The sequence below is a fragment of the Hesperophylax consimilis genome, chromosome 7 (genome assembly GCF_061612785.1).
Source record: "Hesperophylax consimilis isolate HC1 chromosome 7, BYU_Hcon_1.0, whole genome shotgun sequence".
Taxonomy (NCBI): domain Eukaryota; kingdom Metazoa; phylum Arthropoda; class Insecta; order Trichoptera; family Limnephilidae; genus Hesperophylax; species Hesperophylax consimilis.
In genome coordinates, this window is record NC_142842.1 from 38,404,984 (window position 1) to 38,430,304 (window position 25,321).

Below are 25,321 nucleotides of genomic sequence, written 5' to 3' on the forward strand. Positions count from 1 at the left end.
TCGAAGACAAACTTTTCGTTCAAAAATCGAACATACATTCATAAAAATGAATGAAGCATTCATGAACACACTTGTCGTTCCAAAATCGAACCCACATAATGATATACCTAACCAAGGTTTTTCTATAAATGTTTTTAATATAGAGAGTTTCGTTTCATTACCACGTAAATTGAGAATGAATAGTCCGTGTGACTAATATTACTTATACCGTGATGAGGTTATTATTATGAAGATTTATTATATTCAGGGATATGGACAGTCAATACAAAGCTTGAAATCGTTTTTACTATGAATAGGTACATGGTTAAGGGTTATTAAAACATAATATAATTAGCTGAGTAGGAACCTACGTCTACGTGTCTACACGGGTAGGTACTGATGGTCACGGAAAAACATCATTTTGTTATTAATAATTACGACAATAAACAACCGTAGTCTTTTTGGGAGTTACATATTTTACCTTAAAAACTTTATTTTTGCGTTTAAAATTTTAACATTTTTAAATTTATATGCTGACTTGTAAGACTAAAATCTTAAAATAACAAAGAACGGTAAGTTATTTGAAATGCTTTCAAAAACGGTTAATTTATGTGGAATCAAATGTATTGCGAAAATATTTTCCTCTGAATTTGTATACTGATAGTTCTCCCATTGCAATTTTTTTTATATATTAACTCCACACAGGAGGCCCTCAAGAAAATAATTTCCCTCAGGGCCTATGTCATCTTTGGGGATGCTGTGTGGAGGGTCTTTTTGTGGAGAGGAAGGAGTGAACATGGGTCTTGAAGAGTCCCATGTTGTAGGAGGGAGGAAACACAGAGGCCGGCAGTTCGTTCCACAGCCGAGCTGTTGAACTTAAGAACGAATCGTAGAAGCGACACGACATGTGACAAATGTCAACCGTGTACAAATGTTGGGCGCGCGTTTGGCGTGTATCCCGACTACGCACCGGTGCCGAAGGGATCAATGACGCTAGTTCCTCAGAGCATCTTCCATTGTAATACCGATAGAACAAGGACAGCATACCTACCTGACGTTAGTAAAATGTTAGTAAAACAATATTAAAATAATACGTATGATATGGAAAAATATTTTATTATGAAAATATTATTACCTATTGTTACGATGGTAAATGTCAATGGTGATTGACGTCGCGCGGAAAATATTGAAAATTACACTGAAACCATTCGACGGTTGGTACATAAATATAGGTACACGGAGAAAAATCAGTACGCCTTTTATCACTATTCTGTTAAAAATGTGACTGCATTACCATTTCCTGATAAAATATTAGTATTTCAAAACATATCTGAACACGTGTTCAACGCAGTTGGTCTTTTCCGAATAAATATAACGGACGAGATGCGAAAATTTTTCCTGTACTATTATTTTGTTTTGAAATTTCTCAATTCATTTGTTATAGGCACCAGTCCCGTTTTTAACAGGAAAATGAATAATTTGACCAGGTTTTTAATAAATAAACAATATTTCATATCAGTAAGTTTTCTCCGTGTACCTACCTACCTAACATTTTATACAGATACATATTTTGTTCTGAAGTGATTGATGTTTAAATATCTTTTTTCCTCTATATTGAATTATCAATATTGTTATTATAATACTTCTTAAAATTTCAAGAGAAAATCTGTATATATCCTAGATCACACATAATGGGAGAAAAGCAAAATAAATAATAAAATAAACCATGTATAGGTATAATATATATACTTTTTGAAATGGGGCGATCTTACAAATTGGAAAATAGCGGCTTTTGAATTGATCAAGAATGAAATATAGAATTACCTAAGAACCTAACTGTTTGCGGAGTTTCGCTAAGGTGAAGAATGCGGTTAAATCAAAATCTTATTACTTACGTAATTTCTAGCTCCTTAGAAATGATTTGATTCTTGACTATACCGTTTTCAATTTGGTAAATTGTGAATTTGACCGCGGCGTTTCGCCGGAAGTAGCGTGAATGATTTCCCGGGGCTTATCGATTTTCTCATCAAAGATTCCGAAGAAATTCATAAATAAATAGCCGTTTCTTCAAAGTGTTGTCTGGACCACATCTGGAACTGACAATTTGTGGTCTAGCGATTCACGTTGGCGGCTGGAAGATGCGGTTTCTGCTGTTTCCGAAATGAGGGGAATAAATAAAGTAATTTATTTTCCGGTATAGGAGAAATCTGTATTCATTTCATACTAGTAATTCTGTAAGCAGTATACTTAAAAGTATGTTTCTAATTTCCTAAATCAAAATGAAATTTCCTCTGAAATCATAAGATTTGTGAGTAGGCACTTAAATATTATAAACAATATTTGAGGTAACTTAAAAAATTTCAAATAACGAATTATAAATTTTGTCCAAAGAAACGTCAATATCTTAATTGCAATTGTTTTTCGAACCTTTCTTCAGGCGAGTATGGGCAAGTAGGTACCATAATTTTGACACAATACCCATTGATCTAATGCGATAGGTACCTTTGGTCAAAATGACAATTATTGTTTTTCACTTTTGTTTATTATCTTTAAATTACACTTATCACAACACATTACACTAATAACCTCCAAAAAACACAAACTTTTCCAAAATACATTTCCCTCCTAAATCCTAAGCTATGTTTTCCCTCCAACAATACGTCAAAAACAAATGCTTAGATTATTTTATGCATAGGTAGTTACTTACTTTAGATGGAACTCATTCAAATAATCTGGACAAACCAATAAGAAAGTACCTACCCCGAATTAAAAGTATTGATAAAATAAAATAATATTTATTTTGTGTTACAGGACTTTGAGGACTGTGTATTGAGCGGAGACAGGGAGTGCCGGTACATGGAAGGAGTGACTCACGAAGGAATTGGAGACCATCGCAGGCAAACCCTGTTCTTCTGCGGTCATGAGGATGAATGCACGTGAGTAATAAGGATTCCAGTTGGAAAAGTTATCCTTTTTCGCCGTTGCTAAAAATTTGCGAAGACAATTCAAGGTTTAAAAATAAAACTTTAAAACACAAATAACGTTGTTTAAATCACTTTATTATATACAACAACTATATGTTTCATGAACGAAGTTCATCTCATCAGGAGTAAGCATACTCCAATGTCAAAAATTAAATATAGATTACAATTGGAAAGAAGAAGTGGAAGGAGAGGGGAGGGGTAAGAGTGGGTGGGGTTTATCAGAATTAGGTATTGCAATATCGTTAAACGGGAAAGACCCGTTGAGTGGAAAAATATTTAAGTAGAACCCACTTTGAAGACACTTTGAAGTCAGAACTAAAGAACATCTCGGAGCTCTAAATGGAAATAGTGAATCTGATTTTGATCATCTTTTGAATAATGATCACACTTTTGATAAAAATTCAGGTCTTAAAATACTTCACACAGGATATAAAGCTAGGCAAATAAATAATTTTGAAATTTTAGAATTAAGAAAACATGTCAATATAAAATCAGATATAATTAATAAGCAAAAATAATTATAAACCATCTTTTAAATCTTTTAATCTCTTTTAATCCTTTCTTTTACGTTATGGAGAATTATACTAAATTCAAAGTCCTGGCTGGTGCTTAGGTATAGCCTAGGTCTCTCGCCACGGGAGAAGTGACCAACTATTAGAATACCTTGATGAAACACTATCCTATGAAACTTAAACTAAAGCAACATTTTCTGTATTTTCAGGCCTTTCAATACAATTGGAGCAATGGAGAGAGCAAAGCGAGCTGTTGAGAAACACTACGCAGTGGTGGGAGTTCTAGAAGACCTCAACTCCACTTTAACCGTCCTGGAAAACTACATTCCCAAGTTTTTCCAAGGGGCTTCTCAAGTTTACTGGAGTGAGTAGTCATTTTCTAATACTACCACAGGAATTACACATTAATTGTTTTGGTTATTAAGCCTCAGCATACGCTGTTTGGAATTGCGATTTGGGTAACACCCTCTTTTTTTAGTTTTCACAACTGCGCATAGGGTTTTGATTGTCGTTAAGATAGCAATTTTATATATTTCACTTCTTGCGTTTGCTACATCTGTTGATATTATTGAGAACTAAAATTAATTTTAACAAAAGTTGGACATACTCTCCAAATTCGCCGTGCATTTAACGGCAACACGTAGTAAGGGTCGACAGGAGTCCGCCGGTCGTTAGGTATTTGGTACTTGATAAAAAAACTTTTATTTCGGTGGACAAATACTAGCGAAGTTACTTGAACTGGACGCGCGCGGGACTTAAAACGTCTACAATTCTCAAACTAAGGATATTACAGATTTAATTAATTAAATCTTTTTTATATTAAATTAAAATGTAACTTATGTATATACTTTTATAAAATTATATACATAAGTAAATAATTACATATTTATATACTTTTATAAAAGTATATACATAAGTAAATAATTACATATTTTAAAAATACTTTTAATTGTTTTAAGCTTTTTTTATATCAACAGGGTTTGAACTCTAGGTTCCTCCTAAGGACTTGTAAAACAGAAGACTTTTTGTAATTATATATTTATTCATTTAAACAGTACAATAATTTTAAATAGTTATCTAATAAGTTTGCATTATAACATTATGAACTACAATCTACCATATTTTACCCCATTACGACGTATATGTGCTGACGGAAAATCGGCTCTACTCGGAAATAAAATCAACAGAACTCAGACTTAAGGCGAAGCTCAATTAGTGCTAAATAGTGATTTTCCATTAATCTTTATAACGAATTTGTTTACATTATGAGTACCAAATAAAATTGCTTTATATAAATTGATGCTTTTCTTATCTTTTCTTTTGAGGAGAATTCAAATGAAAAAATTATTTACTTCATATAAAATATAAATGTAACCTACTGAAAAATGTATGTATTCAATAAAAATGTATGTATTCAATAAAAATGTATGAATGCACAAATGAATCAACTTTTAAAAAATAACATATTATGGGTAAGATTATTTTTGACAGTTTCCTTTGATTAATTTTTTGCGTACTTGACACTGTAAATTTTTATACAAAATAAATAAAAACCACTTTTGCGCATGAAATCGAGTGTTTCTTGAATCCATTTTCCAAGCGATTTTAATGCCTATTACCTGTGTATTCGTCACGAAATAAGGCAAACAAAGAATATACATATTTTTGGCTTGTAGCTTCCTCTTAAGACGCGGCATTCTGCATTTTGAATTGTAGATGGGCGACGCCCACCACTTTTGCTTGTCATAGAGTTCGTATAGGGTTAACAATCCATTGTGTTTTTTCCCATAGAACAATATTTTTCCATAGAAAAATATTTATTTATCCTTTAGTTTATTAACTTACTTACCTGAAATCGACCTTAAAGCGTTGGAATTTCGAAAAATTAACATTTTATTTTTTACTTGTATAATCACGCAGAATTACCTGCATCCTGTGTGGAGTTACGTAACAAAAACATCATCATCATTTAATGGCCAATACAAAACAAACTTACTCGGTTTTTACAGTTATCAATGAATTAAATATGTCTAAATGGACGCAATCTAAAAAATAATATAAAGTATAAAATTATAAAAACAACTTGAAATAGTTGAATATGTTTTGTAATACAGAGTTGTCCCTTGAGGATAATTTCTAATACTCTATTTTTTGCTTTACTTCACTTTTTTCTTTTTTAAATAAAAATTGAATTTCATAAAGATATTTGTAAATTTTATAAAAGTATACGTGATAGATACATTTTAATTAAATATGTTATTCAAAATATTTTTTGTTGTTGTTTTAAACCACTTTATTTTGCTATACACGTCGACCGGTTTCGTTTGATCTCAATCTACTACTATTTCTAATGCTTCTATATTATTAAGGCGTATTCCTATTTTATTTGTATGTACAATTTTGACTTCTGTATTTTTATCAAAAGTATGGTAAGTATTAATTAAATGTTCGGCAAAGTCTGAATAACCAGTATTTGTTAAACACCTGACGTGTTTTACTCTAATATTTCCAGAGTGGCAAAAAACGACTACGGAATTCATTCAAGAAATAATCTCACAGTTTTAGAACAATCAGATTACATCGCCTTGTGGCAAACGAATTTTTGGCGAATAGTACTTTTGTACACAAGCCGCGGCCTTGGGACATTTAATTTATGTTTGTTAATTATTTTTCAATTTTGGAAAAACAATATTATTTAACCGATAAATGCAATATTCACGTTAAATAAGCTATTCAAATATTTTAAATTAAATATTATTTACAGTAAATCACGTAATTTTAGATGCCAAAAATTCTGACACACGTCCACTATGCCTGCCGACTGCGCGGGACTGACGAATGTTTGAAATGGTCTTATGTAAATCAGAATGTTAGAGAGAGCGCGCTAATATTTAAAAGGATTGGAACGAACAGACGTAAGCGACTGCTGTGAAAATATTTTATGAAACACGACTCATTTTAAATAAAGCAAAAATCTCTCTCCAATGTCTTTAGTTGCATTTAAACATACACTCTGAATTTTTTCGTGCTTATAACATATTAAATAACAGAACAAAACGTATTTTTAATAATTTTCGGAGCTTACTTTGCGATTTTTTTCTATCGAGGGAATTTCAAATAATTAACGTTTCGGCAAAACAAATGTATGGATATTATCTTCAAAAACAACATTTTTTTTTTGGAACTCCAAGACTTAAGGAGTTAGCGAGAAACTTGATATAAAATCGGTAGAAATTGAAAATGCAGGGTCTTAACGATGGTTCGAAAACACTGTCATACTTAGATAGTTGATAGTAATACATATTATATGGAAACGACAGATTAAACATTCGTTCTTACACTTATTTATGACAAGATTGGCTTGACATTTAGTGTATGCCGAACAGTTTGAGCCTTAGCAATTCAACACCGCGGAAGAAATAGTGGCTGTGTTTAGCGGGTCTCTTAGCCACTACTCACTTACTAAATTTAACGTACACACTCTAGAGTCCTGCTCGTTGGCTCGAAGCGAGTAAATAAGAAAGAAATTAGGAATTCCAAATCGCTGCAAGCCAGCCATTAAGCCAAGAGTTTTGCCGTCGGCACGGTGATACTTACTCAATATCGAGTAAAATTAGATTTGTAAAAGTTAGTTATAAATGCTAAAGATAACAACAATGCAAAAAATACGTTGCTTTATAAGGTTTTGTTAAACGCTCAAATTAACAATCCTATAACTTTCCTAAGGTTCTTAGCTTGCTTTGACGTTCGATAATTTAACAAGAGATGTGAGCAGATTTCTTTCATTTTTCTAAGATAAATAACATATCTAAGTAACGATTTTGCTATTGAATGACCTGGCCCCTGATGTTAGAATTTTCCACCCATGTACTGCAAAATTATAATGACTATTTCTAATTTTCAGATGAGTTCAGCAACTTCGATCGCATCAACAGGAACGCATTCAAGCCCCCAGTGTCGGAGCATGTGAAGAATCTCGTGAGAAAAAATTTTACGAGGGAAATCGAGTTCTATCAGTTCTGCAGACAGCGACTTCATAAACAACTCCTGGCTCTCCGGCTGCCCACACTACCGTCGTCTTGAGATCCCCGCATTTAACGAATGACTGTGAATGTACAAACAATGAATGATACCTGGTTTTATCAATGAACCCTAACGGGTAGTGGCTTATCAATATTGTGTCAAAAGTACACAAGTGTAGAATGTTTAGTCAAAAATTATTGAATGATTAGCGGATGCTTCAATTTTGATATTTGTGATATGTCTTTTAGATATTTTAAATTATGACCGTACTAAGAAAGAATCGGAGAAGAATGAACATGTTATATTGTACTTAAACGTTAAAAAAATTGTATTTAAATATCATTAATTTTTATTATATTTAAATGGTCGATATGAATTTTGCTTATGTTTTACTGTCATATTCATAAGCATTTCTTATTAGTTTTAGTATTAAAATAGTAAGGTTAAATTCTTATTCTTGGGTTAAGCCTAAATATGCAAATATTAAAAAGTTCATAGTAAAATTATAAAAAATAAACACCTGTAATAGTATCTTAAAAGAAAGAAGTCTACGTAGTGGAATCAAGGGACGATATAACACTAGTTACTAGTATTATGAAAATTACCAACTCAATATCCTAGATAAGTTTTTACTTAAGGGTAAACATAAAATAATTAACAATCTACTCCTTTGTGGATGGCGCAAAATTTTTATGTTTTCACTTAAAATACACATTGCAATTTATGCTTTAAAATTTTAAGACAAATTGCTTGTTTGCGTCCGTACATACATATTATGAGTACGAATAAATAGTTTTGCCCATATAGAAACTCGATTCTATGTAATTCTCAATTATGTATTTGTATGCCTTTCTTGAAAGAATTGAGTTTTTATATGGACAAAACTATTTATTCGTATTCATAATACATGTGCAAACAAATAATTTGTCTATAAAAAATCAGAACTTGTGTAAAAGGTATTTCAATAAAATAATTAAATTAACGCCATCTATGAACGCGTCGATTATCACATTCCTTGCTTTTAATCAATCATTGAACTGCTAATATGAACCTAGTAACCATACCAATATGTACTGCTTTATTGATTGGTGATTTTTGTGACAGAAGCAACAACAGCTTTTGAGACAACATGAATACATAATAATAAAAAGCAAATAAAAAATTAAGTTGAATTTAGTACTGTCTACCTGTGCAACATTCGGTTTGAGAGACAAAAGAAGAAGAAAAATCTTGATTGAAATTAGTAATTTAACCCTCCATAAAATACAGGACAAGTCAAAAAAGATTTATACTTTTCCTTCTAAAATTTATTTACACAACATGTGCCTAAATTTTCTACATAATCACCTCCCTTCTCAATGCACTACAATATCCAGCGGTCTACAAGCTTGCCTATTCCTTCTAAGAAGACAGATTTCAGTTGGCCGAGAAGCCACCTTTTCACAGCTTCCTGCATGTCTGTTGGAAATTGACGACCACGCAGTGTCCTTGAGCGGCATAAACAGATGAAAGTTGAAGGAAGCAAGATGTGGGCTGTAGAGAGGGTGTTCCAGGACTACAAATCAATACACCGTGACTCCTGTTCAAAGAAGACACTACCTTGCCGATGGTAACTTGCCTATTCGCTAGAACCATCTCTAAAATTTGCTGAATTTTGTCATCCATGGTGGAGACTGACGGGCGTCCTGCTCCCACTTCTTGCGTCAAACTTCTCCGGCTACTTTTAAACATCTCGGTCCTCAAAACACACATATGGTAATGCACTGTCCCCTTGTTGTGTTAAAAGTCAAAAGTGAGTTTCATCCTCTTTCACACCCTCCGACAAGAGAAAAAAAAATCACTGCTCGTTGTTCCTCCTCTGTGTAAACAGCTAGTGGAGTGGACATGTTTACACTGTAATAGCCGGAAGGCAAATGACGTGACCGCAGGCTGTGTGATAATGTTGAAAGTGTTTTATGGCGAAAGCGCATATAAGTTTTGACTTACCCTGATTTATCCATAATTATAAAGTATTCAAGTTATTATGTAATTACAACTTATACCATCGATTTGCAGCGGATTTAAAATTGGCAGTTATACTATTATTGTTGTGTGACGATTCGCGTTCATTAGAAAATTTGAATATATTTTCTGCCATTGAAGAAGTGCTGCTGCCATCAAATGGTATTGAAATAGATTTACATACATGGAAATTAATTTGCTACTAAATATGATAAAATGCTTGTTTTGATGATAACTGAACTGCATATAATGTATTTGATTTGGATATGCTCATGTCAACGTTTTACATCACATTTATTTTATTTAAAAGGTCACATATTTATTCATCATTTATTTTTAACGTTAGAGATTTAATTAGAAAGATCTTTAGGAAAGTTTTCAATGTTTATTTGATATGTGGATGAATGAATGCATTCCTGACCAATTTAACAGAAGAATTCAATCTTCATAAGGATGAAAATGTCTAAAACTGAATCCTAAAAAAATCATTATATCAATAAACTACGGTCGTTTGATAAAAGATGTAATAATTTTTATTTAATATTTTATTTCAAATTACTTTATGGTTCATTAAAACCCCTATTAATTCTATTTGGTATTTCGTGTACATAAATCATTAAATTAAGAGAAAAAAACTTTTTTCAAAATTCACTAAAGTATGTTTAAAACCGTGTTGACGAAATGCTATGATTAGTAACTTTGCCTACCTAATTTTAATTATATTATTTTAATTTGTAAATAATATTTTCATAATTTTATATTGTACCACAAGAAATATTAAAATAATAAACAGTATTATTTTAATGTACTTAATTCTGTCTTTTATTCGCACTCCCTGGTAATATAATCCTCATTTTATCATAATAGTGTATTTTATAAATTAATCGTTCATGGCTTTGCATAATAAAAATTTATAATAATATTTAAAAAAAATCGAAGTGAAGTGTAGTCACTGCCATCTGTTGGAGAATGATAAAACAAAGATGGTGGAGAACCCGATTCTCACTTCATGGAACTATTTAGTAGTAAAACCAACCGAAAACGGAAAAAAGATATGACATTTTGGGCTTTGAGTCGGTGTTTTCTAATATCATTGAGTATCATAATCACAAACTACAAGAGACACCAGATTTTTTTTTGCAAACGGCCAAACAAAATATCATTACGTACAATAGCGACGTTCCTAACTGCCAAAATAACGTACTTTTGTAAAGTTATTTCCTCTAGGATCAAGTATAAAGCAAACCATTATTAAATATTATCTCAAAAACAGCTTTCATTGGTCATCTTATTATTTCCAAAACAAAATGTACACAAATAATTTCCCTGACGCTTTTCGATTAGTGCAACTACTGCCATCTCTATTTTATATTTCGAAACATAAAATGTTTTAATTTGCTGGCTGCTGGCTATTTTAATGGCTGTATAATTATCCAGGACGAAATTTTGCCCCTCTTGTTGTGAAAAACAACAATAAAACAATTTTAAAATAATTAATCTAAATGTCGTGTTCATTGATAAAATAGCATATGCAAGGAGTTCACTTGTGTTCTGTGTTGTGAACAACATGTAGGTATATTAACCCCTATTATGCTGCTGGCTACATTTGCAGTCCAGTGAAATGATGACTTCCTTGGAATGCAATGCAGTGCTCAGATTGTAGAGCTACATTTTAGAAGTTTTGAATGCATTTCCAAATTTAAAAAAAATGATTTTGTAGAATTGGGTCTATTATTTAAAATGTAATTTTCAGTATTAAATCTGGCTTTGAGATATTTAAAATATTTTACCTGTTTCATAGGGGTTAATATAATTTTCTTCTCTTGATTTTCCATTTTTGATACCAAATCTATTTTCGATACCAAAATAGTCAATCAGCCTAAATACAAAGGACTAACCCATTAAAACCGTGGTTTCAACAATTCCCCATTTTTCCAAAAAGGAAATTTCTTCACTTATTCGAATGAGGATTGGACATTGTTCAGTTCCTTCTCATGTTTTCAAAATTCCCACTTATCAAATTCCAGTTCCCACTTCTGTGGTCTAGAAGTGGGAACTTTTGTTTTTATATTGTTTGGTTGTCCCTCTCTAAACAAATCTCCTCTCTTCTATCAAGCCTTATCTAAAATTTCCTCCCCTCCATTCCACAAATCATCTCTTTTAAATCTGAATTCGACTCCAATCTTCCATATAATTTTGAAACTGGCCCATTTAAACTAAATGTAAATTCACCTTCCTTCTCCCCATAATTTGAAATGATACCCTAAAACACCACTGAAGGGTGAAAGCCAGAACCAATTGGAAAAAAAGTACCAAAATATGTAACAAATTCCTGTGTCTACTTCATTTATCACAGGAGCATCTATATTTTGTAGAAGTCTATACATTTGGCTTTGAATATTTGAATTAATTGCATCGCCCAGTTCCGGTGTTGGAATGTTGATTTTTAATCTTTTTAACCACACTTACCAAAACAATCAATGTTACACCATCCAAATGTATAGCTGTTCCATGATCCTAACTTTTAAAACAGAACATAATATTGGTCTGAAGGTGCAAAAATTCTTGGACGGTGAGCTCTAGCGTCATGTTATTCAATGCAACTATTTTCAGCTTGTAACGTTGCTTCCTTCACCAGCTAAGTCAAATTTACCTGTGTGGTAATCTAATGAATCTATCTGGATTTAGAATTGTTGGTGATAAAAAGAATTAAGAGTCGTTCAAGAGATATATAATTTTATTTATTAATCAATAATAGTAATAAAACATATTGTAACATATTTAATAATATTATTTACAAATCATTCATCTAATTACATAATTTCTTTTAATAAAATACCCATTCATATCTGAAGATTGAATTCCAGCAATCTACTTCTTGTAAAATATATCATAATCAATTTCAATAAAAGTTACAATAATCAGACTATATATAAAATTTGTCCTTATTAACTGTTATTAATGCATTCAAACATTCAACACACGTTTGGCTGTAAATTGAAACATTTATTAATTACTAATGGGAAACATTAACACAATCCCGGTATTGTTAACAATACATATTATGATTTGCAAGAAGAGTGTTGCTATAAAGTTGTATTGGACGCAATATAAAATCAGTTAAAACAAATTCACAAACATTTCATTAACAATATAAACAACAAAGAAACATCAGCATTCACAAGATCACTAATGGAAAACATTGCACTTATTGCATCCAAATTACATAATATCATTAAATTTTAAATATAATGGCTTTTTAACCCTTTTAGCTTCAGAACGCTGCGGGCGATCTAACTACTTTAGGGAGAGCCTCACGGCTCCAATCCGTCAGCGCAGTCTCTGATATATAAACAATGACATACGAAACACTGCGCTTTTGTCTTGAAAATAGGTACATATAATGTAACAATATTTGTGAGACTTTATTCTTAAAAACAGAAAAATGGCTGAAGTCAAAAGGGTTAATAGGAATCAACTCAGTGAATTGACGCCATTCTGCATAATAAGATTTCAGGGTAAAACAATGCACTTTTATTATACATAGGATGTGGTTGCCATTTGACATTGTAAAGTAATCATTATTAAAAACAGTTGTTAAGGATATCACATCTCCATAAAGCTCTCCTCCTCAAACTTTCTCACACACGCTGCCGTCTCTTTCTCTCAGATGTATACCAGATCCAATTCTCTTTCTTTTTATCATGTATGAAAGATGTGTAGATTTCATAAAATATTTATTCATCTTCAATGAAAATTCTACTTTTTTTTAAATTTCTCTTTCTACATGCAATAACAATGAGATAAATATATAAAACTCTCAACTGAAACAACGGATAAACTATTCCTTTTTAAAGAATAATTTCCGACTATCGTATTTTTTAAAACATAACTTTTGATGTACTTAAACCATTTTATCACAATCTCGATAAAATATCAAATACGATAGCCAAAAAAATCAGAACACAAAATAACTCAATTATAAATAAGTAAAAATGCACCTACTCATTTTATTATATTTAAATATTCTTTTCGGGAATAAAGTTATTGCATGTGTTTTTTCATCTATGAATAAATCTCAAAAACTTTTACATTGAAAATTCGACATAAGTATCTAAAATCTCAAAATTTTCATAACAATCTTAGCATTACATATTAATAAAATGACTTCTTTCATTTTATTCAAAGTATTTTCTTTGCTTTCTCAATTGAACGCTTGATTAAAGGATTCATTTGATTCAACAACATCGTTAACATTTACTCATTGCCTTATAGAAAACCTAGGATGATTTCATATGAAATGTTATGGTAACTTGATGATTATCTATGAGATCAATTATGTACTTGCTTTCAAAATAAACCAAATAACATTAGTAAATCTCAGTTTCATCAACGTTATAACTCTTCGCATACAATTACAAGAAATCATAGTTCGCACAAAAAACAATGAATAAAGTCAACATTCCAATATACGTAATATTATATCAATCATTAGTATCACTACCTATGTTACATCTAGGTCATGTGGGATGTTGCCATAATAATAAATAATAAAACCCTTTTACAGAAATAAGTTAAATTCTTCTTATTCTCCAAACTCTATATTCGTGCAATTCCTAACTAGGACATGTCTGGCAAGCTAAGTGCCACTCTTCAACATCAAATTAATTATTTTTCCTTTTTGTATTATGTTGTATATTGTTATTTCTGCATAAAAAATAGGAGATGGGACTAACAATTAAATATTTGAACAGTTTGTTACAAAAACATCATAGGGGTTGGTGTTTTTGGTCTTCAAACCGATCTCTTCTAACCTAATTAAAAAAATTATTGCTTTGAAGCTGAAACTAAAAATATTTCTTTTCATTTAGCGAAAGCATTTTACTAACATCAAATTTAATCGGTAAGTGGTGTTATAAACAATTATTATCAGATCATAAGTAGATATTAAAAAAAATACATTTGGAACTTAATAGGTATTTGATCCATTAAACAAATAAAGTGGGTGGCATCGTCAGCTTATATTAAGAATATAATACAGCTGTTGTCTGCGTTTCGTGATAATAGTAAAAGTAGTTAAGAATATAATTACCTTCATCTAATGACTCAACACGTATAATAATAGTTTATCCGATGGCTGTTGCAGATACGAAACTAATACAAAGTTATACTTTATTAAACTAATGATATCCGCAGCGGCTCTGGTTTTGAGAGAAAGCTATTGCTGATAACTTCACTTAGAGTAAATTTCAGTCGGATGGGTCTCCGTGGGGGAGCTGTCGGCTGAGGGCTGACAGGTGAGAAGACTCTCTCGAGTGTTCTCAGAGCAGAAGCCTTCAGGAACATTTAATAAATCCTCTATCCTCAGTTCACTAATAGAAAGACGGATGCCAGCTATTGCTGTCTACGGAGTTTATACATGAGGGTTGGTAGAAGTTGTCCTGCGGGCCGCTCGCTACGCACTGCACCACGTAGTTTATCCCCGAGTTGTTGTCCCAGAACTGGCAGCCCTTGCACATAAACCTCACTGCAAACTCCAACCTCTGTCCGATGGTGAGCGTGTGTGCGTACAGGAGGAACTGGAATCTGTCGCAGAAACCGTCGCAGGAGTTGGGCACGTAGGAAGCCTGCAGGTCGGAGAAAGTCTTCCAACTGTCCAAACTGTATCTTATCTGGACAGACTTGTGGAAGTCTAGGTTCCTCACCCGGACTGTTCCGCTGATGGCGACAGTCCCTGTGTCCTGGATGATAGCATTCTCTAAGCAGACACTTCGGGCGTTCAAAATGTCTAAGAAGTTAGGCTGGTCCCCGGGGGACGCGAACATGATCACGAGGCGCTTGTCCTTGACCACTCTGGGAGCTGGCGGCGCGGGAGCGAAACTGTCTTGACACCATTGATTTAAATCTGCATCTCGGAGGTCTTCGTACGCAGACTTTGGAATATAAGGAATGTCATCCATAAATGTTTTGACATCCGCTAAATCCAACCCTAAAACGTCTGCAAACCTGACGATCTTCTTCCTGCCAGGCGTTCCTGGAGGAGTTTTCCCAGTCCTGAGGGAAGAACACCGCCTGACTCTCTGCGGACGATCATCGTCGACTGATTCTGCTTCTCCCTCTGTAACCTTCTCCGACACTTCCTCAGTTTGAGCATTTTCATCGATTTCCTCCAAGTCTGGGCATTCCGTCGCATCTTCTATTACCTCTGAGAAGGTTTCTTTCGATTCAGGGTCTTCTTCATCATTTACACTATTCAACTCTCCGCTTCCTTGATATTTGAAGATTTTGACTTGAAGTTTATTTATAATGCGATCGCCACCCTTATTTTCAATTGCTGCTTCTCCTTCAATTTCAAGTTTTATTTGATGAAGACTCTCAGAAAGTGTACTAACGTCTGAAGTTCCACTGGTTGCCCCCGTAAAATCAACCTCATCTTTGCCTGTGTCTTCAGGAGAACTTCGGCCGTCGAAGGAAGAGGTATCTGCAGTCGTCGAACCTAATGACGCTTGATCCGATTCGAAAACTGGGGGATCTCTTTCGATACTAGGACTTCTCTTTTGGCAGTCGTCGAACCGGATCGGAGAATATAGAGAGTTTTGGCTTTCCGCTCTGTCAAGACTTCCGTAGTCGGCGAAACCATTTTCTCTGGCCAGAGGTTGGGTCTTGATGGGAGATTGTCTGTCGGGGGTGTTGGGTTTGCAATTCAGCAACTGATCTCTGATGTCACTAGCTGAAATCTTAAGTTTATTAATGTTCACAATGGGTTTGGTGCCTTGGCTATCGTCGTACAGCCTTTGGTACTTTGGGTAGTTTTTGGCTCCGGCGGCGGGGTCACTGGCGTCGGTTTCTAAGTCGTAATAGGTGGCGTCACTGTCACTGTTGCTATGCGGGGAGTCTTGTTCAGCGGGGGAAGAGAACACGCAGCCTGACTCGGGGTCCGCGATGGCGGGTTTGCCGTTGGGCAGTTGTATCTCCGGTATCTCCTCTACGGGAGAAGAGGGGCTGCCGATGTCGACATCGAAGTCGAAGAAGACGTCGGAGTCCGAGAGATGCCGGCGCTGCGAGGGTTGCGCCGTTAGCCAGCTGTCCTCACCGGGGCGCGGCTCGGATCCCAGGCGTCGCAGCCGCGTGTGCAGCCTGCGCGCGAAGGCCTCCGCCCTGCCTCGACAGGACATCGGGAGCAGGGAGCCCAGGCCGCACTGTCGCTCGCCACCTGCGCTCATCTGCACCTGGAATCATTACAAACAAACAAATTACTTTTATAACTCTCTATTTAGTTATGTTGTAGGTTACCAATTATTGTTTTTATTGGGAAAACCAACAGTTTACAATATTTTATAAGGCATGGTAAAATAGGTATAGTAATTGAATCAATAATACGTTTTCACTGATGTTTCTTTATAATTATTAGTGAATATAAATAATTACAAAAGCCTTGGATGGGATGGTGAGAGAGGGAAAGGGATGGATCTAGTATATGTATCGGTTAATTAATATTTATATTTATTTTTCATGAAAGAAAGTCATATAATTATATTTATAATCATCAAAACTACATTGGTGTACGTGCAGGTACAACAATAAAATTTGGTAGGTAAACATTATGATGTGTATATTGTTATGCAGGTAATAAGTTTAGGTACTTAAACAAGCAATCAATCATTCACGATTTAATCGTGAATTAAACATTGCACTGTAATTTAATGTAAATAAATTATTGCGTCAATATACTCGTAGAATAATGATATTTAAGTTGTAATTTGTAAATAAAAGCGGAATGAAACCTAAAAAAATCAAGCATTGTTGGGCTTACAATGTTCTGCAATTATTGTCAAGTGGCTAGAAAAAGAAATTCTTAGTTCAGATAATAAAAACAGAGCATGATAGTAGTTCTGTGAACTACAGACCTGGCGTCCAAAAATATGTTTCTAATTTTATGTTATTTGTTAAATCAAAACTAAAATTTCCTCTGCAATCATGGGATTTGTAAAGTAGGTATTTAAATACAGACCTACTTAATCAAAAACCATGTTATATAACTTTAAAAAAATTCAAATATAAATTTGTACAATTTTCCCAAAGAAACGTTACTACCTCAATGACAAATCTTTTTTCAAAATTTCTTCAGGTAGTAAAGTACAATCAAATAATATGATTCAAGGTACCATAGTATTGAAAAAATGTGAATTATAAGTCCGAATAAACACTACGATCTCACATTTGAAAAAATAGTGAAAAACTACCACCATCTTGAAATGGAACTTACAAATAAAACAAACAAACTTCGCTAAGCTCAGTCAAAAAATTTGACAACCACTGAAAAATCTCGAAAATTTAACAACCGTTGTCAAGACTTTTTATAGAATTTAATTTTTTGTTTGCACTTTGCTATCATTCGCTATAAATATATTTAATCCTGTCTGAACGCGGCGACACATTTAAAACGACGTGGTATGTTAACTTCGTTCGATACAGATGAAAATAAATCAACTTTGTTGTAAGAGGGTTTACTAATTATTTTTGGTTCAATGCCATTCAATGTAATTAAATGTTTAAACAACAACCTTCTCGCATGTAATTATTGAAGAGGTCTGTAAAGACCTGCCAGTAGCGGACAGACCTTGAGACAAACTATGTGAATTGTTCACGGTAAGGAAAAGACGTCGGGAGCTTTTGTTCGTCTTCTTCTGGCTTTGATTACAATAAACTCATCATAGAATATAGAAAATTAACTTTAATTTCAATTAAGTATTTAATTTTAACTGGTTCAGGGCCAACCACTCCCATAGGCGGAGCAATCATAATATGTAATTTATTACAATAAACTCATCGTAGAATATAGAAGATTGACATAAATTAACTTTAATTTCAATTAAGTTGACTTTTTTTTTTTTTTATATTTACTCCACACAGGAGGCCCTGAAGAAAATAATTTCCCTCAGGGCCTATGTCATCTTTGGGGATGCTGTGTGGAGGGTCTTTTTTTGGAGAGGAAGGAGTGAACATGGGTCTTGAAGAGTCCCATGTTGTAGGAGGGAGGAAACACAGAGGCCGGCAGTTCGTTCCACAGCCGAGCTGTTGAACTTAAGAACGAATCGTAGAAGCGACCCGTTCTCATGTGACAAGTGTCAACTGTGTACAAATGTTGGGCGCGCGTTTGGCGTGTATCCCGACTACGCACCGGTGCCGAAGGGATCAATGACGCTAGTTCTTCAGAGCAACTTCCATTGTAATACCGATAGAACAAGGACAGCATACCTACCTGACGCCTGTGCTCTAAAGATTGCAGTCCGTTTGTTAAGATTGGGGAATCTATCAAACGGACCGCCCGTTTCTGCACAGAGTCAAGGGTTTTTTTCAGGTATTTTGGGGCTCCAGACCAGAGATGGCTGCCAAATTCGACAGTAGGGCGCACTTGCGATTTGCACAGGGTGAGCAGTTGTGTACTATTAAAGTATCTGCGGGCCCTGTACAGTACGCCCAGCTTCTGAGAGGCCAACTTTACTCTGGCTTCGATGGAGCCCCCGTACCTGAGCTGGTCACTTATAGTTACACCAAGCATATCAATGGAAGGCCTGTTCGGAAGATTGCTTCCGTTGAAGGAGACTAGATTATCATTTGGATCCCTTTTAGACGTAATCAGACAGGATTGGGTCTTTGAAACATTAAATTCGACGAGATTATTTTTACCCCAGGAGGAAATACTCTCGAGATAACCGTCCATTCTCTGCTTCAAAGCCCTCCGAGCCGTTGGAGTTTGTGTGCCCTTTGGGGGCTTGTCAAACAAAAAGCTATCATGAACTGTACTGTCATCCGCGTAGCAATGAATCGGTGCACATGTCAAAAGGTCATTGATGTGCAACAAAAACAAAGTCGGAGACAGAACCGATCCCTGTGGGACGCCAGCATTTATGGAGTGCGAGGAAGAGGTGAAACCGTCAGCAACCGCCTGAATCGACCTATCCCTTAAAAAGTCAGCAATCCACGTACACAGGGATGCGGGAAGTCCGTAAGAATGCAATTTGTTGACAAGTCCTCGGTGCCAGACCCGGTCAAAGGCCTTGGATATGTCTAGTGCGACCGTTTGGGTTTCACCGTGACGTTCCAGGCACCGCCCCCAAACATGCGTCACATACGCGAGAAGATCACCGCACGAGCGGTTCCGCCGGAATCCGTATTGACGGTCGTTGATAATTTTGTTCTTCTCGAGGTATGTGAGCAGTTTGTCGTTGATCACACGTTCCATCACTTTGGACAGAACTGATGTGATCGCTATGGGGCGGTAGTTGGCCGGGTTGGAGCGGTCACCTTTCTTGGGAATAGGGTGAATTACCGCTTTTTTCCAACCAGAGGGCACAGTGCCACACTTCAGGGACATTTTGAAGAGCTTTGTCAAAACTGGAACTATTTCCGCAGCACACCTCTGCAATACCAGGGCAGGTATTCCATCAGGTCCACTAGCTTTGTTAACATCGAGCCCCCGTATGACGTGGAGGACATCCCGATGCCGGATCCTCAGCTTTTTCATATAGAAGCCGCAGTGAGGAACCGACGGCGGAACAGCACCCCCGTCGTCGAGGGTCGAGTTTTCCGCAAACATTTTCCCTAATAAGTTAGCCTTTTCGGTGGCGGTGTTTGCTAGTGAGCCGTCAGGTCTGGTAAGAGGTGGCAAACTGGGTTTGCAAAAATTTCGACCTATTGAGCCCGCAAGCGACCAGAATGCTCTGCTGCCATGCGGGCAGGCAGCCAGCTTTTTGCTGATCTGCAGGTCGTGTTCGAATTTTGACCTATTGATGATTCTCTTGCATTCCTTTGCCGATTTGTTGTATGCTGATCTGCTTTCGGGCGTTCGAGATGTGTTGTAGGCTCGGTAAGCCGCGTTTTTTCGTCGAACTGCTTCGGAGCATTGTCGACTGAACCACGGCTTTGAGCCCACACCAGTTTCTTTAGTAGTCGATTGTATGAAGCCATCCATCGCCGATTTGATGACTTCACCAATCTCTTGATTTGATGACTTAACCGGTTCAGGGCCAACCACTCCCATAGGCGGAGCAATCATAATATGTAATTTAATGGTAACAAAAGCTCTTGGCAAGGAATGTGTTAAATAGTATTAACCTCATTATAAAAAATTAAAACAAACCTGCCATCAACCAGAGGAAAACAGATTTGAATGGTTATAGAATCGCGGTTGATTTTCTAAGCAAATCGGTTTTAATCGAAAAATGTAATAAACTAGTGTAGACCCGTGAAAAATCAAGTGAAAGTATGAATTCTTGACAAGTAATCAGTTCCAATTTTGAAAATATCAATTAAAATCATTTTCTTGTTAAAATATTTTAATACAAGTAGGAACTTTACCTCTCAATTATATTAGGCCAAATTTTGAAAATGAGACTTAAATTAAAAGCAAATTCGAGTTCATTGAACCAGAGTTACGCGGGATGCACAGACAACCGAAATTGGTAGATAACTTAACAATAGAAATAGGGGTAAAAAGAATCAGGGTTTGATAACAGCCTTGAACGTCAAAACAGCAATAATAAATGCTAAAATACCATACAACTTAAAAATAACCTTTTTATTTCGCTTTTAGATTTTTTAAGAATATAGAAGAAATTCATCGTAGAACGAGGCGTCAGAGGTGAAAAAATCTTTTCATCATAAATGATTTATTGCAACATAACATGCTGATAAGTTTATTTGTAACTTTTTGAATTTGTGTCGTTCTCCGCAAACTGTTTTTAAAAATCCGCCGTGCTGAACCGAAATAACAATCCTGACCACGCATAACGTTTCCGAGGTTGTCGAGTCCCGCATATCAATCTACCTTGTTTTTTTATCCGGTTGCATAAAGTTAGTCTCGAACAATCGCACATACCACTCATAGTAGCTTTACGGCTACAGCAGGTCAACGAAAACAACAAGTATTGGCACAATCTGCAGTGTTCAATTTATGATCGTTACATGGCCACGTGATGTTATGTTATTATCTTCAATTTGTCTATAGTTGATCTTATTTATTAATCGCGCGATTTACTGAAACGTGCCGGTCTTATCTCATCGCGCCGGATTTTTACATCTCATAAAGCATGCGTACTTTCTTATCTGAAAAATATTTGACCGTCTACATTAGCCATTCCTGAAATATTCTGTACTTCTGACCTCTCAGTTCTACTCCAGAGCACGTAATTTAATTGGCATAGGCAGGTATTCCATTAAATGTTTTTCGCCAAAGACTAATTTGAATGACATGAATAGAATCGTTAATACAAAACTGGATGTAGTTCCCTTACACCGCTCATTACTTAAATATACAAACATTATTAAAATAACACTTTGTTTCAATTTAATTACTACAATAAAAAACTATTTAAGTTGGGGGAGATGGTAAAAAGAAAAATATGGTTTGATAGTGAGATATGTAAATACGAATGTTGGAAGGAGAGCGCTAATATCAAAACAACGATAAATTGTGAAAATATTTAATAAAACACGAATCTTTTAAAATAGAGCAAAAAATTCTCGACAAATGCCATTTAAAGATATACTGTAAATTTGTTCAAACTTATAACATGTAATTAATAGAACGAAGTAATATATTTTCTAACCGAAAACCGGCCACAATAACACATGCTCCGTGCAATTCTCAACTCTAAAATTCAAAATAGCGTTTTTCATTAAGAAAATAAGTGCTCAATCGACGTAGAAAGTCAAGGGCTTTCCGCCAATTTATCAGTTTCATAATATTAAAACTTAAAATCAACGTAATTATATGGTTTAGTGTTTTTGAAAGTGACAGTTCGGCCCGGTCCAAAGGACCCGGTCTTTAAGTTAGTGTTTTAGTACTTAAGTCAGTTCTAATCTAGTAAATAAGAGACCACCCAGACGTTAAAAAACATTTCCCATCGAGTGAAATCTGGCACGGTCAATTCAGCATACTTTTAGATTCCTTTTTTTGTGTTAATTTTGACGTTTATGTTTGCGGTAGTTTTTGACAGTTGACGTTTGTTTTCGCGGCTGTACCGAGTGAAGTTTATAATATTATTAACTTGTGCTTAGTAGAGGATAATAGTTATATGTTTACAAAGTGAACAATAACGCAGAGAAGACCACTCCAGAATTACCTTCCATCATCTATGGATCAACCGGACGATAACGTACGCCGAAGGAAGAAGAGAGGCGGCGCCCCCCCGCACTCTCCCACAACCGCCGCCGCCGAGATCCCGGGCACCAGCTGCAGCAGTCCCAGGCTAGAACTAGGTGATATTTCGGACGAGGATTCGGACAATTCTGAAGAATACTTTAGATCTGGGAAAGAAGCTCTAAGCGATGTCCAGATGGCGCTGGAGGAATTGCAGGACACTTTAGCTGAAAAGCAATGTAAGGTAAGCAAGGAGCAGCAACTAAAAATTGCCAGAAACGTAACCTACGTAATTGGTGCTGTATCACAACTTACATTGGACAGAGAAAAACTGAGAGCTGATCTGACTACTGCCCAGGCTGGTTTGAAAGTGGCCCAGGCGGAAAAACGTTCGGTTGAGGACTGCAACCGTCACCTCGCGGAGAAAATTCAGCAGCTAGAGGCGGACCTAGGACCTGTGATGCGACGTGTCGCTGAAGCTACTGAGGCGACCATGTCATTTGCGGACATCACCAAAATAAAAACTAAAGATGCGACTCCATTGCCGATCACTCGTACAGGACAAGCAGTAGGACCTACAAAGCCTACTATATGCGTTTTTCCTAAGCTGGATAGCATTAAAGACAGCGAGGAAACAAAACAAAATGTAAGAAAAACTTTAAAGCCCTCAGCTTTAGGTGTCCGAGTAACCGGCATGAGAAACATACGAAATAAGGGAGTAGCGATTCATACTGCCAGTGTTGAAGACCAACAAAAATTATTAATTGCGCTCACTAATACGAATTCAAGTACTTTAAGCGCACGACTACCAGCAAAAAGACATCCCAAGGTAATATTTTTCAATGTACCTGGAGAGTTATCCGATGAGAGCTTCCTGAATAGCGCTTTAGCTGGAATTCCAAACATGGAGCAAATGGACACTGGAGAGATGATTTCGAATTGCCGACTCAGCCATTTGGCTGGCGCTCGATCTGGCTCAACCTGTCATCGAGTGTATGAGGTTCCGGCTAAGCTACGTCATCTGTTAGTAGAACAGGAACGGGTATTCGTGGATTGGACGGTGTGCCGTGTACGAGATTTTATAGGGCTTATTGTGTGCTCTAATTGCCAGATGACTGGACATTCATTCAAATTTTGTAAGGAAAAACCAAGATGCGCTCACTGCGCCGAGGAAGGACACGGACGTGAATCGTGCCCAAGCGCTGAAGCCAAGCCGGTATGTGCAACATGCACGAGGTTCGGTAAGGCCGCGGACCACCCGACGGGAGACAAGGAATGCCCAGCTTATCAAGCAGCACTATCCAGGGACTTGGCAACCATCGACTATGGCTTTAAATAATTATATAGAAGATGACTGTGAAGTGGACTTTATAAGAACAAACAATTTGAATCAATGGGTAAAAATGAAACGTAAAAGTGAGATAGGAGATTTAATTTGCATCCAAGTTAATATTAGATCAATATGTAAATATTGGGATGTATTACATGTATACTTAAATAGTTGCTGGGAGTTTGTAGACATTTTAATGCTATGCGAAACTTCCATACAAACTGACCTTATTGATTTATATGAGATACCGGGCTACACATGCTATAACTATTGCCGCACTAACAAGTCAGGTGGGGGCATTCTACTATATGTTCGGAATAATATTGTATTCAAACAAAAACAACTAGAATCGTTTTATTTTGAAAATGTATTCAGTGTAATTACTCTTCCAAATAAAGAAAATATTAGTATTTTAGCAATATATCGACCGCCGAATCTTAGCAAACAATCATTTATTGGGGAAATAACATCTGTTTTGACAAGTTTCATAGATCCTCTCGATAATGTTTTGTTCTTTGGGGATGTTAATCTAAATTTGATGAATTACCAAGATCCTGCTGTAATCTCATATGAAAATATTCTAGCTAGCAATTACTTAATCAAGTGTATAGACGGCGTGACTAGAGAAGCAATTGTAGACGGACGCGTTACACGCTCATGCATCGATCACATTTATGTTAGGTACAATAACGGGCATAAACAAGTGGACGCGTTATCAGCGTGCGTATGCGAGATTGCTATAGCAGATCATTACATGGTCGCAGTTAATATTAAATATGACGAGCAAAAGGAACCTTTAAACATTGCGAAGGAGATTATTGTTTTGTCCCAAAAACGTATAGACAGCCAAATACATAAAATAAATTGGAATTCCTTACTTGATGAACAAGACAGTATTACACTGTATCAAAAAATTAAAAACAATTTTATTAACCTATACGAAAGATGCACAGTATCATTCCTGAAAAACCCGAATAAAAGACCAAACAGGATCAAAAATTGGATAACTACTGATATTTTAGAGAAAATTAAAAAAAGAGATTTGCTATTTCGAAGGTGGAAGAATTCACCAACCAATAAAAATTACGAAAATGAATACAAGGCCTTTCGAAATAATGTTAACAAACTAATTACTAAACAAAAATCATATTTTTTTAAAGATAAATTTAAAACATGTTTCAATAATACTAAAAAAACGTGGGATGAGATAAATAAAATTTTAGGAAGAAAAACTAAAAGCAATTGTGATGAAGTCATCTCGCGATATGTGATAAAAGATCAGACAGTGGAAAGTGTAACTAACCAATATGTGAATTATTTTTCAGATACTATATGTCATATGTTGCAC

The 25,321-nt window shown here is 35.4% G+C and overlaps 2 protein-coding genes across 6 annotated transcripts in view; one reads left to right on the forward strand and one right to left on the reverse strand.

Moving 5' to 3' along the window:
- Nucleotides 1-3,847, forward strand: part of LOC149422723 (uronyl 2-sulfotransferase homolog pip-like) — a 36,998-nt gene extending 33,151 nt beyond the window's left edge. Inside the window, exons 5-6 of the mRNA XM_089633926.1 lie at nucleotides 2,791-2,915; nucleotides 3,685-3,847. Coding sequence (XP_089490052.1) covers nucleotides 2,791-2,915; nucleotides 3,685-3,847 — 288 coding nt within the window. The remainder of the gene's footprint in view (nucleotides 1-2,790; nucleotides 2,916-3,684) is intronic.
- Nucleotides 3,848-12,285: 8,438 nt separating this feature from the next.
- LOC149422724 (glycogen-binding subunit 76A-like) overlaps nucleotides 12,286-25,321 on the reverse strand; it is a 189,724-nt gene continuing 176,688 nt past the window's right edge. For all 5 annotated transcript variants that reach the window (XM_089633480.1, XM_089633477.1, XM_089633476.1 and 2 more), the window contains one exon: nucleotides 12,286-16,728. In XM_089633480.1, coding sequence (XP_089489606.1) covers nucleotides 14,872-16,722 — 1,851 coding nt within the window. In that variant the 5' untranslated portion in view covers nucleotides 16,723-16,728 and the 3' untranslated portion in view covers nucleotides 12,286-14,871. The remainder of the gene's footprint in view (nucleotides 16,729-25,321) is intronic.